Source organism: Nothoprocta perdicaria, unplaced genomic scaffold (genome assembly GCF_003342845.1).
Source record: "Nothoprocta perdicaria isolate Ctin4 unplaced genomic scaffold, notPer1 scaffold_332, whole genome shotgun sequence".
In the NCBI taxonomy this organism is placed as follows: domain Eukaryota; kingdom Metazoa; phylum Chordata; class Aves; order Tinamiformes; family Tinamidae; genus Nothoprocta; species Nothoprocta perdicaria.
In genome coordinates, this window is record NW_020455569.1 from 19854 (window position 1) to 36687 (window position 16834).

Consider the following 16834-nt stretch of genomic DNA (forward strand, 5'->3'; position numbering starts at 1 on the left):
CCCGAGTGTCCCCGAGCGCCCCCGAGCGCCCCGCGCCCCCGAGTGTCCCCGCGCCCCCCACGCGCGCACGGCGGGAGGAGGCGCCGCAGCCGCCGCGCCCTCCGTCCGCACCCGCCTCGCTCTGCTCGGACCCCGCTTCCCGCAGCGGCTTTCCGCTCCCTTTCCAGCACCGCTCGGGGCGCTTGAGCGAAATTTCTTTTTTCTTTTTCTTTTTTTTTTTTTTCGTGCAGCTTTTGGTGCTTCTCACTAGCATCATGCAAGGGTTAATCCCCGAGGGCAGGTGATTTCTGATACCGGGAATAAGCAAGCGGCGGAATGGAAGAGGGAGTCGCAGTGGCAGATGCAGCCAGGATGCGGGGTAGCAACGAGAGGCATTAAGTCCCGGAGCAACCCAGGGAATGAGTCTCAGCCCTTGAGAAGGGAACGTGAAGATCCATCCTGCCCTGCACAGAGCTTCTTCGCTGCTCTCCGGCTGTTGAAGAGCCTCTGTCCTCAGCCAGTTTTTAGGAGCAGCATCTCCTCAGCACACACGTCACCAGGCTCCCCGAGGTGCTGCTCAGCACTTGTCCTGCCAAACCTGAGGCTGTGCTTGAGAAAGGAGCCATGCGGATGCCTGGCTTCAAACTGAAGCATCGGAAGTTCCACAGGAACTTAAGGAAGCATTTCTTCACTKTGAGGGTGACAAAGCACTGGAACAGGCTGCCCAGAGAGGTTGTGGAGTCTCCTTCTTTGGAGATCTTTAAAACCTGCTTGGATGCAGCCCTGTGCCACGTGCTCTAGGTGACCCTGCGTGAGCAGGGGGGTTGGACTCGATGACCTCTGAGGTCCCTTCCAACCTTCGGCATTCTGTGATTCTATGATTCTATTGCCCTGCTGGGGCTCGTGAGGGCACCTGTGAGCATCACCACCGTTGTAGGAGGATGTACAGCCAAGCTGTGATGGCCTGATKGACCCGTTCATTTTAAAGCCAACAGCAAAAGCATTTGGCACGATAAGAGCTTGCCCAACTGATCAGCGTGCCAGTTCCAGTAAAGAAGTCACAGTGCTTGCAATTAGAGCCTGGGGGATTTCACTGAGGACGAGCACTAGGAGAAGGCAAAGATAGGGGAGCAGGAGTCGCTTATCCAGTGCAAGCAGTGTGGACTTCCATGAGAAAAATCACTGTATCTGTTTAGCTGGAGGCCATGAGGAAGAGGAGGAGGCAAAGTGCTAAAATCCCAGCAAGAAGACAGTCCAAAAGAACCCCAGWTCCTTGCTCCTTCCCCTCGGAGGCCAAAAGAGCCACTTCAGCTTTGGTTTCCCAGAACTACTGCCCGATTCTGTCACCTCAATTGCTTCCCCTTCCCCATCCCTCCACTGGGGTGACTTTTCTCCCCATATCCCTGACCTCCAGGTCCCCAGGTTCTGCTCCACACTGGTTGACAGCAGTGACCGCCCAGGAGATCATGAGCCCTTTATAAAGGGCACCCCAGGGAGGCCGCCTGCTGACGAGGGGCTGTTTAGCCTCAACAATGTTAATATTAATCTGCTTATCTGCCCCAGCGCTGTAAAACACTCATCTCCATAGGAAAAAAAAACATCCCACTGCTCGCGCTTTCTATCTGCACTTGCTTATTGCAGGCCTTATCAGGAAGCCCGGCCGTAATTGAGGGCAGCGAAGTCACGCAATGGCTCCAGCCAAAGAAGTCCCTGGTCCTACACCAGGCTCAGCATCACGTTGTCACATGTAGCTTCAGGGAGGGCTGAAGCTGTAGGGGAAGCAGCTCTCCACAGGGTTGCTGGACCACGTCCATGAGAGCCTCTACATGGTGTGGGGATGGTGTGACATCCCATTCCCTGCCAGTCCTGGCTCTCTTCTGAATCAGTGGATTAAGCACCGAGACCCAGATCCATCTCCAGGATGGTGACTTTGAGATGGCCGTTGTAGCAAGAGGCTTTGTGATTCTAGGTCCCTGTGCAAGTAAAGGAGATGTTTTTCAGCTAATGGACCTCATACCTTGCATTAAACCATGCTTCCACATGTCCTTCAAGGCCCCTGAAGGGAAGCTGGAGTATGCCATAGCTCAGACCTGGTTCTCAAACTGTGGTTTCGACCTCCGTGTCCTCACCTTGTTTTTCCTGCAGTATCCGCACTATGACATTGAATGGTGAAGATGGCACTAGATGAGGCTACTCAGGCTGGTTAAATGCACTCAGGTGGGCCTGAGTGTCTATTGTTTCAATATTTCATAATAAAATGTTGACCCCCCAATCCAAGGGACACTGTCTCTTTCAACAAACTTGAAGTGTCAACGTCAATACCTGTATTAAATCTATCCAGAGTTTTTCCACCCATCAATGGAGAGCGGAGCAGACGGACCTGTCCACACCTGACCTCCAATCTTAACAGTTTTGTCATCTTCTACAGTCACTAGTGAAGACCGGGCAGCACCTTGACACAGGGGGACAGAGAGCTACACCTTTTCACTTAGACTTGTTTGACGCGTCTGAACATCTCCCTTCCCTTGCTGGAATCTCCCTGAGTTCTTGGGTAATTGGCTTCCCTGCTTCCTTCACCAACATGCCATTTCATTTCTCTCTCTTCTTGGAAGTTTTTGTGCAATGCATGATGAGTGATTGGTATTYGGACCTGAAAGAAGCTCTTATTGGTCAGGGTCTGTGGTTATGGTTGAGCAGATGCAACCCCTGGGATCAGATTCAAGAGCCGTGCGTGCTGCACTGGATGGTTATGCTTGTTCTTGTATTGTTGCCTGCCAGATACTGGGTTGGCTAAGATATCTTTGCGTGCAAGGAAACAACTAGTAGTACCGGGACAAGCAGATGAGGCGTCTGGCTCTACGGGTATGGGCTGACTGAGAGCCAATGTAAACTCATGGGTTTGAGCTGGAGAAGGCCTTGTTTTCCTGTGAAAACACTGTTGCCCCATCCAGGAAGGCTAGCAGCCTGACTTTCTTAACAAACAGGGCCTGTCTGCCCTGCTCAATAGGCCATCTGACGCCTAAAGACTACAAAAGTCACTGCAGGTATGCCGTGGAACCGATGGCTGTCGCAGTCATGGTGAGACACRAACATCTGGTTAACACAGCAGTGGGCAGTCCCCTTCTTCTTTCCCTGCTTTTGGAATGGATTCATCTGCTACTTCATGCTAAGACCTGTTTTTTCTTCCCAAATGAGATCAGTAGCCCAGGCTTTAGGTTGGCTCATCCCAAGGGAGACTCATTTTCAAGGCGCATTTGTCCTTCAGATATTAAAGAGTGATATGAAAGAAATTCAGGCAGAAATTCAGCAGTCAGTYTGATTTTGAGTACCTTTTGCTTCCTGATAGCAAAATGGTACCCACACCCCGCAAAATGTGCTTTACGATGCTAGGACTAGTAGTGATGGAATATCCACCACCAAAAATGTTTCATATTGAAAGATCCAAGAAATGCTAGAAAGTGAGCGAGATAAAAGACGAGCTCTTCAATGGGTTCACTTTATTAGATGGCTTCCRTAGGGTTCTACCAGACCCAGTTTTACCGCAATTGCATCCAGGCTTTTACCCCACTGGGCAATGGATAAGCCCACAGCTCATCTCTAGCCCTTCAGGGGGAAACGCAGCTTGGCCTGGAAGTGCTCACATCTTTTGTGCTTCATTGATAGGCCATAGAGAGGTGTCATGTCCACCTTCCTGCCATCACRAACGCTGAATTCCAGCTGCTGGAGCAGGGTGGACAAGAAAAGGAAGATCTGCCATCTGGCAATGGTCTCCCCGATGCACTTCCTTTTCCCCAGGCCAAAAGACAAAACTTTCTCTGCCTCCAATTTGTTCACTTCAGTCCCTTCAGCATTGAGGAAGCGCTCTGGATTGAAAGCCATTGGATCCTTCCAAAGTTTCCTGGAATGGGAAATATCAGATCCGASGGTGATGTGTCAGCTGCCCCTGGGAGCAGGGGGCACTGGAAGGTGGCAGCTTAGGAAAGTCAGGAGGAGTTGTCAGCTATAATATTCCTGAAGACAGCAAGGCCTTACATCTCTTTTTCCTCTGAATCTCAAAGTTGGGTCACCCCACCTCTGCACATAAAGGTCACTATGGGAACACCACTTCTCATCTCTTAATACTTAGAGTCTATATCACTTCCCCTTACAGCCCCCCACCCTTGACCCTACTGTCTTCAGCTTCCTRAAGTTGGGAATTCACTGTCCCACTGTGCATTCCCTTTGCAGACTTGTGCTGGCTCCTGAGTATCCCTTGCTTTTCCTATCTGAAGAGAAGCCTCCGAAGGGGCTGGTATTTTGAGTAACTTTCCCAGGGTTGAGGTGACCACAGAAAAGGTTTAAGTGTACGTTGCTGCAGGAGGCTTGTTGCCTCTGGAGCTACTTACTCATCGTGATTCACTTGCCACTGATTGATAAACACACAGCGATCCTTCGGTACATAGTAGCCGTTGAGCACGGTGTCCTTGGTTGTGCTGAAGAGAGAGAAGATGACTGAGGATTTAGAAACCAAAGAGGTTCTTCTGCATCCTCTGTGGGTGTATTCCTCGATGCTGATCATGTAGGGATGTAGCTCAAAGGTGGCTTTGTAAGAGGCAGTTGCATTTTCCAAGAGCTAGACTGTGCAACCCTCGCCTAAGCTTGTTGGAATATCTTCAGCAAAGTCAACGAAGGGTAAGGGTTGCTCTATGGGAGCTTCTGTGTGGGCCCCCACAAGAGCTCTGAGCTCATGATGTAGCCATGGCTCTACACATTGACAGTACGCTTACTGTCTGCATGATAGTAACATGATGTCTGTACATCAGTAAATCCAGACTGTCCTTTGCAAGCCCAGCACTTGCCTGTGGGGGATGGTGAAGGGCAGGTAGGAGGTGTGCCGGAACATCTCCAGGACGAAGGCTTCCAAGTAGGGCAGTGTGCCTCGGTCGGAGAGCCTCGGCCTCCTCTCCTGGCCGATGGTCTGATCTGCAGGTAGTCAAGAGGAAGAAGCTGGTTGGTGTCAGCTTTTGGCAGAGCCAGTTCAGCCCTGGAGGAAACAGACCCATGAGCTCACCTAACTCTTCCTGGATCCTCTTCTGGATGTCAGGGTACGTCACAAGATACATGAGACTCCAGGAAAGAGCGGTTGTGACAGTGTCAAAGCCTGGTCAAAGAGGAAAGAGTATATAGACCAAGCCTATAAAACATGCATGGCACATGCTCTGGCTTGCTGGCTAGCCAGCATGCTRGCAGCCTTGCATGATTAAGAAAGCAGAGGATCTGCTGGTCACACAGTAAGATTTGGGGCGTTTATCCTGTTACAGAAAGCTTTGCCAAGAAATACCCATGGGCTCCATTCTGCACTCAGTTGTCCTTGTACAGTCCTGCCATATGTTAGTTTTATCTTCCATAAATCCTTTGAAATCGGGGAAGGTTCCTCAGAGTAACCGAAAGAGGAGCCAGGCCCAGCAATTACACCTCCATCTCATGGCTCTAAGGCGCCTCATTTACCCTGATTGCTTTTTTTTTTTGCTGTAAACTCCTCCTCTAACACTGAAACGTGTGAAATGTGTGAAATCAGCTCGATCTGGTTCTGATAAGAACTGAGAAGATCTAGGAGATACAGAAGAAGGAGCTAGGACCCACTCAAGATCATTGTGTGGAACATGAACCCACATCTCTCCTAGGGAAAGCCTTTGTGGTCTGTAAGATTTTACTGACCACGCCATTCACTTTTCCCTGAACCATCTCTCCAAAGCTGCTTTCCCATGATGGTCTCTGGGATTCTCTCTCGAAGAACCACCAAAGACCAGAGACCAGGAGTCTCCGAGTTCAGACCCAAGCTAGCTCTCTGGTGTTGGACACAAGGAAGCACCAAGCTGCGACATGAGGAGTCTGAGAGTATCTGCAGTAGCTGAGGGATTGATGGGGAAGTTACCAGCTCCAAAGAGGTCATTCACGAGGTTGACAATTTTTTCCTTAGGGATCTGTTTGGCAGTATTTGCTTCCACTTTTTTCTCTAGGCATTGGTCAATCAGGGAGTCAGTGACATCTCGAATGTTGTTCTGAAAGGAAAACAGCAGGGAGGTGACTCTGCCAGCCTAGGAAGGGGAGTTGCATGTTACAGGAACTCAACCACAATGGGGTTTTGATGGTGCCTTTGAAAAGGGCAACTGGTTCAGTTCCCAGAGGTGACAAATGTGCATTTTGCTATTGTGGGGGACAGCAGGATCAGTTTTGGTCAACTGTCTCGCCATGCTTTTTTTTCCCCCTTCCCCAATCCATGCAGAAATTAATTAGGAACCTCCAAGTCCTCCCAGAAACGCAGAGTGCACCATGGAATGAAGGACTATCAGCCTCCCAGCACTAGCTTGCCTACTAATCTTTAGAAAGGACCCTTCGGTGATCCATGGACCATGGTCCCTAAACCTACCCAGCCCAGGTGCTTGAGGAGAACGGATGGGCACAGTCTGGAGGCAGGAGGAGGGCAGCCARGGCAGGAGGAGGGCAGTGCCTTTCAGCAGAGCTCCATAGGCTGATCTTGGTGCTCCAGGACACATGTGCCAGCTGCTTCTGTTGAAAGGTCAGAAGTCCAACCAGTCAGATGTCCCTATCTCACAGGGCCATGGAGGAGGAGGACTGCAGTGCTGCACTACACGTGCATGAGGCTACGGGTGAGTGAGACTACAACTGGACAAGCCTGAGGAATTCTTACTGAGTGTGGGCATAGCTGCAAGAATTTAGATGCCCTTTGATTTAATATGGCTCCACTTGACTGCAAGAGGAAAAACAACTCATTAATGCTGGAGAGAGCAGGAACTCAGCGCTGCTGTGGTGAGGATCCTGCAAGCTCTTACCTTGTCAAAGCTCTCGTAGTGCTCCTTGACAATCTTCTGCAGGAAATGAACGAATCGCTGATTGAAATCCTTAAATAAGTCCATGGCACGGTTGGGAAGATACTGCAGCACAGGGATGAAGTCAGCAGGGTTGCCAGCAGCAGCCACTTCTGCAAACCGCTCGCTTTCATTCACTATGCTGAGCAGCTCTTGGTCATTGTGGTCGTAACGCCGGCCAAAGCATATGGCACAGATGACATTAGCCACGGAGACCACAAGGTACCGGTAGGGGTCGAAGCTCTTCTGCTCTTCCATCAGCTGCAGGAACTTGGTGACCAGCTGGTCGGCCTCCTTGGAGACGTGCTCCTCCAGGAGGCAGGTGGAGGAAGAGGTCGAGCTGGGGGTGATGGAGAAGGTCTTCAGGGCATTCTGGGCCAGCTTCCTGCGGGCTTTCCACACCTCCCCAACCTCAGGGCTGAAGGCCAAGCTCTGGCCATCGGCGACAAAACGGAAGCTGTGGAGGTCGGGGCGCCCCATGAAGTCCTCTCCTTGCTTCACCAGGGCTTGCTTGATGGTGTCGAGCCCGCTGAGCACCAGCACGGGCCACGTGCCGATCCTGATCTCCATCACGTCTCCGTAGCGCTGGCTCAGCCTGGTCAGCACCAAGTGCGGGTCCTTCCTCAGCTCCAGCACGTTGCCAAGGATGGGGAGGCCTCTCGGTCCCGGGGGGCTCTTCAGCCCCTTGGGCACATGTTGCTTAAAGGACTGGATGAGCAGGAAGACCAGGCAGAAGACAACAGCCGCAATGAGGATCTCGGTGGCCGAGAGAAGGCCTTGGCTTCCCACCAGCCACATGGCAGCGCTGTTTTTTTGCTGCTAGTACTTAGAAATCCTGAAGAAGTTAACCAGAAGAGTGGCACAGAGCCAGAGTCAGCAAGAGGTAAAGTCCCACAGAAGCCTCTGGTTCCTCATGCTGAGAAGAGGCATCAAGTGCTATTAAACAGTTAAGGGTGATTAAGCAAACAAGTCCTAATAATTAAAATCTCTACATAATGTAGCTGGAGCCCTTGCTGCCTCAAGTTCTTTCACGGAGATGACAGGACATGTAAATACAGAAACCACTCTCCTTTCCTTGATCCTATCTAAAGCTACCTTACTGAGTGACTTGGAGGAGGATCTGCCCTCAGCTCCAAGCACTAATGTCTCCTATAGGGGACCCTCTGAAGCCCATGATTTACCCTTCCCTGCAGCCTGCAAGGGGAAGGACAAATGAGCCCTGCATTAATGTGCTGAAAGACAGCGGATCTGTGCTGCTGTTGAGTGCAGCAGATCTTTTCTCACGGATTTTCTTAGACTGAGCAAGTTCTGCATTACTTCACGCCCCGGATCCCAACACCTGCTGCAGCAGCCACAGCTCCTGCCCTGACGAGGCAACATCTGGGACATGGGACAGAAAGCTGCAGCCCCAAAAGCACAGGGAGGGAAGGATGGGGAGAYAGCAACTCCGCAAAGAAGCTGGCCCCATGTCCAGCACAGATGTATCTTTGGGAGGGCGTAAAGCCAAACTGGAGGCACCCATGCTCCTGGTGAGCTCTGCGGGTCCTATCAGCAGAAAGGGCTGGTTTTACCGCCCGTGGCTGCTTACCTGTCCTGTAGAGTGCCCTGGATCCTCTTCTGCCCCTGGGTCTGCTTCTCCTGCAGCCTGRAAGACCACAGCTTTATATACACAAGCCTTATAACCTGGGCGGCCGCCTGTCCCTGCAGGATTAGGAAACAACGGAAGAGTAGCTATCCATTAACAAAGGGGCTGAGCCCTGATGGAGCTGGCCCAGGAAAGCCATGCAGATATTGCCCCAGCTCCAGCAGCTCTGAGAGATAAACAAGGGTTCCCCTGACCACCCAAATGTCCCTGCCATGGAGCCTAGGATGGGGACACAGAAGGGGCGGTCATGGTGCTGTCCCGGGGAGGACAGGAACATGTTCCCACCTTGTGTGGTTCTAGCCTTTCTGTAGGAATCTCCCCAAAGACCTTTCCTGGGGTGAAAAGACCCTTTTTTGGAGTGAAACAGCCCACAGACAGGGCTGCTACGTCCAGCCTCATGCGGGGGGGACTTGGAGGTGCAGACAAAGTTGCTCAGATGGAAACCGGGGGCCAAGAGGAGGCAGAGGAATGGGAGGGGGGTCTGCAGGTCCTGCACCTCAGCCCTCTTCCCCAGCACCTCTGTGTCCCCTCCCCGGGCACCTGCCAGCAGGTTAACGATTGCCCCGGTTTGCGTGAGAAGCTGCCTGCTGAATTTCACCACTCGCCAGCCCTTGAGGCCAGATCAGGAGGACCTGGGAACAGGGAGGGCTGCGTGGGGAGGAAAGTTCAAGGAAAGCAGAGAGGGGCAGTGGAGGGGAAGAAGGACGGCAGCTCCCTGGGCACCTCCTGCCTTGTCCACTAGGACTGTGCTGGGCAGGAGTCCCGCTGCCTCAGTTTTCCACCTTGCCCAAGGTCTTTCCTCCAGCTGCGCAATGTTTGGACCTGGGTTTTGGACCTGGCTGCTTAAAATGAGGTTGTGGCTACCAGGAAATGTGGTGTGARGTCCCACTCTCCAGGGACCTTGGTTAAAGAGGCTTCTCTGGGCTTTCTGCCTCCAAAGCCAACGCAAAGCTAAATGAACTTTGCAGGTACGAAGGGCAGGGAAATGGCCAACCCTGGTCCGCTTGCCTACATCTCCTTGTTCTGCCAGGAGCCCTGCGCGTTGATCCAGAGTGGGGCGATGYTCTCTCCTTGGCTTCCTCTCCCTTCCTTGCTCATCCCTGCCTCGCTCCTTGGGCTGTTTCCAAGCGCGGTGGGAGGGCACGTGTCCGGCGGCAGCGATGGCAGCAGGGCTGCCCCACGGGCGTGGGGCCAGGCAGGTGGCAGCAGCTGGTGGCACCGGGCCGGGCACAGAGGCGGCCGGGTTAACGATTGCCCAGGCTTGCGTGAGAAGGCAGCTGGTGCAGGGGCAAACGGGCAGCGAGCGCCAGCAGGGGCGGCCGGCGGGGCAGAGGGCAGCCCGCGAGATAGCAGAGGTGAAAGGGGCAGCACGGAGCAAGGCTGGGGGAGGTCACCCCTGCAGTGTCCCCTTCCGAGGCACGACGGACGAGACAAAGCCCGAGCACTGGCCGCACRTTTTGTGCATTTTTGTCTCTTTGGAAGCAGCGGGGAGCGAAGCGGGAGTTTTGCCCAAGTCAAAGTTGAGCTAATATTTTGTAAACATTTTTGACATCTCCTCTAATCAGGATGCTTGATAGCAGCGCCTGTGCRCATTAGCACTTGGCACGAGCAGTTGCTAAAAGCAGGCGGCTCGTGCTCCTTGTGGCAATTGCCAAGCTCGTGCCCTGGGCAGATACACCAGCCCAATGCAGCTCTGCGACTTGGGGCTCCAGAGGGTCCTGGTGCCCATCCCAGGGTGCTCCTTCCAGCGCGTGCTGCCAGGTGCCAGCGGGAGCCGCTGCCCGCCCGGGGAGGGCAGGGTGCCTCCYGGCGCGGGTGCCCGCTGAGCACAGCTCTCGGCGCTGCTGCCTTGCGTGCCAGCCCTGCTTCACACCCCCAATGCATCCGCGCCAGCCCGGCCGCCGCCTCTCGCTGTGCCGGCACCGGGCACGGCAGCTCGCCCTCGCCGCGCGCTTGCACGCCGCTGGGCAAGGAGGCGAGCGCGTGGCTCTGTGCCAGTGTCTCGAGTCCTGTGGCCGCGCGAGCGTGCGAGGGCGAGCGCACCCGTGTGCGAGCGTATGCGGAGATACACATGGGAACGCGCACGCACTCTGCGTGTGCACAGGGAGCGCGCGCCACGTTTGCACACGTGGGAGGGCATGTGCGTGTCAAAGTGCACCCGGGGCCAACAGAAGGGAGCACTGATGGGGACTAGGTGGCTGGGTGTCCCTGGGGAAGGGGACCGAGTGCCAGGTGCTGCTAGGGCAACACACACGCAGGGATGCACACGAGCTGGACTCAGTGTCGCCACTGAGAGAGGATCCAGCTCTGGGGCAGCCGGAGCAGCAGGGTCATGGTCTGGTGTGTGTGTGTGTGTGTGTTCCCACTCCAAAGGGGACTTCAGCGCTGGGACGCCTCGGCCCCCCCCAGCCCGTCGGGAGCGCGGGGGCTGCCGGTGACCGGCGCCGCGCTGCCCCCGGCGCGGGCTGCTCCCCGGCGACCGCCGCCCTTGTCCCTTTAAAAGTCATTTCCCCCCCACCCATAGCGTGACTGCGGGTGACCGGGGCGGCCCGGGTCAGCCCGGAGAGCTTGGGCGTCCCGGCCCTTCTCACGCGATGGCTCCGCAGTCACCAGTCCCGGGGCGGTGGGGACCCCCGCCCCTCGGCCCCTCCGCTTCGGCCCCGGCACCAGCCCGGCGCCTTGGGGACAAAATTTGGGTGGCCGCACGTCCCGTTYTGGCGGGTCCCTCCAGCTCCCGGCCCCACATCACAGCCTGTCCTCCCGGGGGACTGCGGCAGGGGACCCCCGTGACATGCTTCGGCCTCACCCGGCTCTTCCCCAGACGTCCCGGCTCTTCCCCAGCTCCGCTTTGTCCCCGCGGGGACACGCTCGTCGAGCCAGCCGGGTCCATGGTTAACGGAGCCGGGGCAAGGGGACACGGTGGCCCCGCGGCTCTGCGCTCCAAAACCCGCCAGCAAGACCATGCGGCAGCTGATGGAGGTGACAGCAGCCCGCTGTCCCCACCGCGAGCTGCCTGGGGCCAGGCACGCTCCGACTGCACTCCCCGCTGTCCCTGCACGCGCCGTCGAAGCCTCCGAGCCGCGTTCAGGCGTCGGGCTGAGCTCTCCAGCCGCTCGAGGGGACGAATGGAGCCGACCAAGCCCTTCCCCGGGTCGTGTGGCAGCTCGGAGCGGGAGGGGAGCGAGCTCAGCCCCGTCACCTGCAGCCAGGGCTGTGGCCGGTGCCACACGAGGGCAGAGCGGCTGCTCTCGCTGCTCCCAAAGGGACCTCGGGGACGCGCCCGGCGCCCTGAGGTGCTCCCGGTCCCTGCAGTCCTCGTCGGGACGCTCCCCTGGGAAAGTCGTGACCAGCTCCAGCGTCTCCTCACTCGCAACAGGACGAGGCGCACGGGGACGAGCGACACGGGGACGGGGCGCGCCAGGGACAGCAGGGGCGCGCAGGGGACACGGCGCTCTGCCCGGGGGCGGCGGGAGGCGGCCGGCGGGACCGGGCGCCTTTAAGAGGCTGCCGGTAGCGTGACTGCGAGCGAGCGGGGCGGCGCGGGTTGCCCAAACACCCCGGCCGCTTCGCACGCGATGCCCCTCGGGCCGCCCCGCGCGGGCACCCCGTGCCCCCCCCCGCCCCTCTGCCGGGGGCCGCGTCCCGCCCCGCTCTTTGCACGCGGGGAGCCGCCGCCGCCGAGCGGCTTCTCACGCGAAACGCCCCGGTCTTTAACTCGACGCCCCCCGCACTCCCTCCCTCCCGGGCCGCCCGTTCGCGCCGTCGGGGCCGCGGCGGCCGCCGTCAGGGCGGCAGCGGGGACCCCCGCGCGAGGAGGGCGCCCCCTCCCCGGGGCTGCTCCGGCCCCTGCGCAGAGGGTCCCCCGCGCCGACGCCCCTCCGACGGCCCCGAGGGGACGGGCCCCCCCCCCCGCTCCATCCCCGCTCCGTGGCACAGCCGCCGTCCCCCGCGCCGCCCCGAAGCCGCTGGGGAGGGGGGATCCGGGTTAATTCTTTGGGAATTCGGCTTTGATTAGGCTTGGGGCACGTGACGGGAGGCCGCTGGGCCAATCAGGGCGAGCGGCGATGCATATAAAGCAGGCGCCGAGGGCTGGCAGGCACCTGCGGTAGGATCGGGCCCCTGCGGCTGCCTGCGGGGACAGAGGCTCCGTAACCCCGAGGTGAGTCCCGGCCCTCTGTGCCCGCCCCGGCACAGAGCCCTCCGCCCGCAGGGTGGGCAGCCCCTTCCCCGACGGCTGCCCTGGGGCATCCCCAGGGGCTGCAAACCCGGTGGGTGCCCCCCTTGGGCATCTGCTCCTTCAGTTTCTGGAAGAGCCGGGGGTCGCTGGATGCCAGCGCTGAGCGGCCCTAGACCCTGTGCTTTGCTCTGCAGCCACGGGCTCAGAGCGGGGTCCCTGAGCTGAGCCTGCCGTCCCTGGGACATCCATCGGGAAGGAGCTCTCTGCTTTTTCCAGCCCTTTTGGGACTCTGTGGTGGGACGTTCTAGACCATGGAGCCCCTGGAGCACCAGCTACCCTTCTTGATCAGGGATCTTTAGTATAACTGAGATAATCTAAACACCCCCCACTTGCTCTGTTTAGTTTGCTAGTGAGCGATGGCTCAGGGTGAGCAGCTAGAGGACTCAAACTGGGACAATTTGTTTCTTTTACAGGCAAATGTTCTTGAAAATAGTAGGGAAAGAGTATTTCTTTAAAAGTACTTAAAGGAGCAGGTTTCTTACTCCGGCATGCAGAAAACAAGCCAYCTTAACCATTTCTTTCCCTGCCTGCTAGTTAAGAGCCCTGCTTCTAACTGCAAGGGAGGAGGTCTTAGAAATAAGATTTGTCTAGTGAGAAGTACTTGCTCTGCAAGCGCAAGCTGCGCTGGTGCACTTGGGAAGAGGCTTAACTCCAACGGGATGACCAGCAGGGGGGACAGGAGAATATCCCTTCACCCTCTCTGGGGTTTTTGGTGATTACAAACGCATAGCTGCTCTGGCAGAGACATGGGTATCTCCTGCCTATGATGTGGGGAGACCTTCCCAGGGCTGATGCACGCAGAGGCTGTGCAGGAAAAAAAGGCTCTTCCCAAGCAGCTCTTCCCCAGTTAGGGTGTTTGCATCAGAAGTCACACCTGGTTTACAGTGCTATGCTTTCACTACGAAATACGTACCTCAAAACTGCAGGTGCCTCCTGGACATTCCCCTCCAAAATGTCTTTTTTTTTTTTTAATATGAAGGTTTCTAAACATCAGCAGCAAAAAAACAGCGCTGCCATGTGGCTGGTGGGAAGCCAAGGCCTTCTCTCGGCCACCGAGATCCTCATTGCGGCTGTTGTCTTCTGCCTGGTCTTCCTGCTCATCCAGTCCTTTAAGCAACATGTGCCCAAGGGGCTGAAGAGCCCCCCGGGACCGAGAGGCCTCCCCATCCTCGGCAACGTGCTGGAGCTGAGGAAGGACCCGCACTTGGTGCTGACCAGGCTGAGCCAGCGCTACGGAGACGTGATGGAGATCAGGATCGGCACGTGGCCCGTGCTGGTGCTCAGCGGGCTCGACACCATCAAGCAAGCCCTGGTGAAGCAAGGAGAGGACTTCATGGGGCGCCCCGACCTCCACAGCTTCCGTTTTGTCGCCGATGGCCAGAGCTTGGCCTTCAGCCCTGAGGTTGGGGAGGTGTGGAAAGCCCGCAGGAAGCTGGCCCAGAATGCCCTGAAGACCTTCTCCATCACCCCCAGCTCGACCTCTTCCTCCACCTGCCTCCTGGAGGAGCACGTCTCCAAGGAGGCCGACCAGCTGGTCACCAAGTTCCTGCAGCTGATGGAAGAGCAGAAGAGCTTCGACCCCTACCGGTACCTTGTGGTCTCCGTGGCTAATGTCATCTCTGCCATATGCTTTGGCCGGCGTTACGACCACAATGACCAAGAGCTGCTCAGCCTGATAAGCCTCAACAACGAATTTGGAGACGTGGCTGCTGCTGGCAACCCTGCTGACTTCATCCCCGTGCTGCAGTATCTTCCCAACCGCGCCATGGATTTATTTAAGGACATCAACAGGCGATTCAGCTCCTTTGTGCAAAAAATCATCRAGGAGCATTACAGCAGCTTCGATCGGGTAAGAATCTGGAGAATGCTCCAGGCAACCTTTGCTTCTCTTTGCTCCTCRATCTGTTGCTGCCTCTGTGTTTCGTAGTGTTCTCTCGCTGACTGCGCTGCCTCATCCCCCAGGAGCACATCCGGGACGTCACGGACTCACTCATTGAGAACTGCCAGGGGAACCAGGCAGGAGACACCAGCAGCATCTCGCTTTCCAGTGAGAAGATACTGAATATTGTCAACGACCTCTTTGGGGCAGGTGAGAACATGACCCGTGCTGCAGTCCCTGCTGTCCTCAGCTATGCTCGTGAAGTGACGGCTGAAGAGCAGTCATCTACCAAACCCTTCAGCACCCTCACAGGCAGGGAGGTCTCCAAGACCCAGCACGAGCTCTTGGGAGAGCTAGTGGTTGAGAAGAGGGTCATAGCAGAGGGYGGAGCAGGGAGTCAAGTCTACCTCGATGCCCCTTTTGTCGTCCTTGGGATCTGGGGCTGAAGTTAGGCTCCCTAGCAGCTTTTCAGGGATGGAGGGAACCGCTCCAAGGCAAATATGACCTGTGTGTCACTGGCCAAAAACCTAGAGTGACTTCTTCTATGTCTGTGCAGGCTTCGACACCATTACATCTGCTCTATCCTGGAGTCTCCTATATCTTGCCTTGTACCCTGACATCCAAAAGAAGATCCAGGAAGAGCTAGGTGAGCTTGCGGCGCCATTCCCACCAGGGCTGGAATCTCTGCCACAGGCTGGTTCCAACCCTCCTCTTCCTCTCGGCCACCCGCAGATCAGACCGTCGGCCAGGAGAGGAGGCCAAGGCTCTCCGACCGAAGCTCGCTGCCCTACTTGGAAGCCTTCATCCTGGAGATGTTCCGGCACTCCTCCTTCCTGCCCTTCACCATCCCGCACTGGTAGGGGTGCCCATACAGGGCACAGAGAACGAAATGCCTCTCCGGAGCTTGCCTGCTGCTCGCCCGCCCTAAACCCTGCGCTTACCGCCTTGCACCACCCTCTCTTGCAGTACAACCAAGGACACCGTGCTCAACGGCTACCATGTCCCCAAGGACCGCTGCGTGTTTGTCAACCAGTGGCAGGTGAACCATGACGAGTGAGTATCCCATTCCCATCCAAAGGGCAGGAGCTCTGGCTCAACACTGGCTTTGGTCTGCAGCCCAAAGCTTCGAGCAAACACAGTGCAGATGTGGTGCAGCTCCGCTGCACGGCTCCCCCTTCCAGGYGGAAAAACGTCCCCTCAGAAGGGATGGCAGGCCTGGCCACTGCTAATGGGGCCAGGTCTCACGCACTAGGGGTTCAGCAGTGTCACTATGTGTGATAATTGGCCCCTGTGAAGGGAAGGGGCTCTGGAGGCCGAACCCCCATGCTACCACAGAGGCTCTCCTGGAGGGAGCCAGTTTCCTCGGATCCAATGCAGGTAGAAGCTCCCCGTGGGTCCCTTCGGAGGAGCAGCTCAWGGGGTGAATCTTGCTAGAAAGGTGCAAGGTGACAAAGCGGTAGGTCAGAATCCTTCCTATTTAGGAGGCACCGGCCTCCCTTTAGCCTCTAGATATTGCACARCGAGCTACACTCATCCCCGGTATCAGCACAGGAGAGGGCCAGCCTTGGAACGGGGAAAGTGTGGCGGCGCTTCCCTCCGCGGGGAGCTGTGCCCGCCGCGCTCCGTGCCGGGAAGCGCCGCGCTCAGCGTCTCCCCCCTTCCCCAGGAAGCTCTGGAAGGATCCGAGCGCCTTCAAGCCGGAGCGCTTCCTGAGCGCCGACGGCCGCAGCGTGGAGCGGGCGGAGGGCGACAAGGTGCTCATCTTCGGCGCGGGCAAGCGGCGCTGCCTGGGCGAGACCATCGGCCGCTGGGAGCTCTTCCTCTTCCTGAGCGCCCTGCTGCAGCGGCTCGCCTTCGGCCTGCGCGGCCCCGCCGACCCCACGCCGCTCTACGGCTTCACCATGAAGTACCGCAGCTGCGACGGCTTCCACGCGTGGAGGCGCTTCCCGGCGGCGGCGCCGTGAGGCCGAGCAGCCAGGGGGGGAAGCGCCGGGAGACTGAGGAAAAGGGACGGCGGGCGCCGGGACACGCCGCGCGGGGCGCGACGCCGCGGCCGCCCCTGGAGGGGGGGCCCAAGGGAGGCGCGGGCCCCCCACGCAATAAACGCCGCGGGCCCCGTTGCTGCCCGGCCTCTCCCGTTGCTGGCGCGACACACGCCGTCCCGCGCCGCTCGGAGCGCCGCGCATGCGCAGCGCCCCCTCCCTGCCCTACCCGCGGTACTGCGC

At 57.3% G+C, this 16834-nt stretch overlaps 2 protein-coding genes across 2 annotated transcripts; one reads left to right on the plus strand and one right to left on the minus strand.

Annotated features, from left to right (window-relative positions):
* Positions 1-3461: 3461 nt before the first annotated feature.
* On the minus strand, positions 3462-8493 carry LOC112951011 (cytochrome P450 1A5-like). The gene is made up of 7 exons (XM_026043639.1): positions 8437-8493; positions 6813-7683; positions 5894-6020; positions 5030-5119; positions 4818-4941; positions 4365-4451; positions 3462-3877 (listed from the first exon to the last, which is right to left on the minus strand). Exons 2-7 carry the CDS (start codon positions 7644-7646, stop codon positions 3577-3579), a joined length of 1563 nt encoding a protein of 520 aa, XP_025899424.1. The 5' UTR covers positions 7647-7683; positions 8437-8493; the 3' UTR covers positions 3462-3576.
* Positions 8494-13729: 5236 nt separating this feature from the next.
* Positions 13730-16573, plus strand: LOC112951016 (cytochrome P450 1A4-like). The gene is made up of 6 exons (XM_026043642.1): positions 13730-14579; positions 14693-14819; positions 15166-15255; positions 15342-15465; positions 15576-15662; positions 16276-16573. The coding sequence occupies exons 1-6, from the start codon at positions 13746-13748 to the stop codon at positions 16571-16573; spliced, it is 1560 nt and encodes a 519-aa protein (XP_025899427.1). The 5' UTR covers positions 13730-13745.
* The last annotated feature ends 261 nt before the right edge of the window (positions 16574-16834 follow it).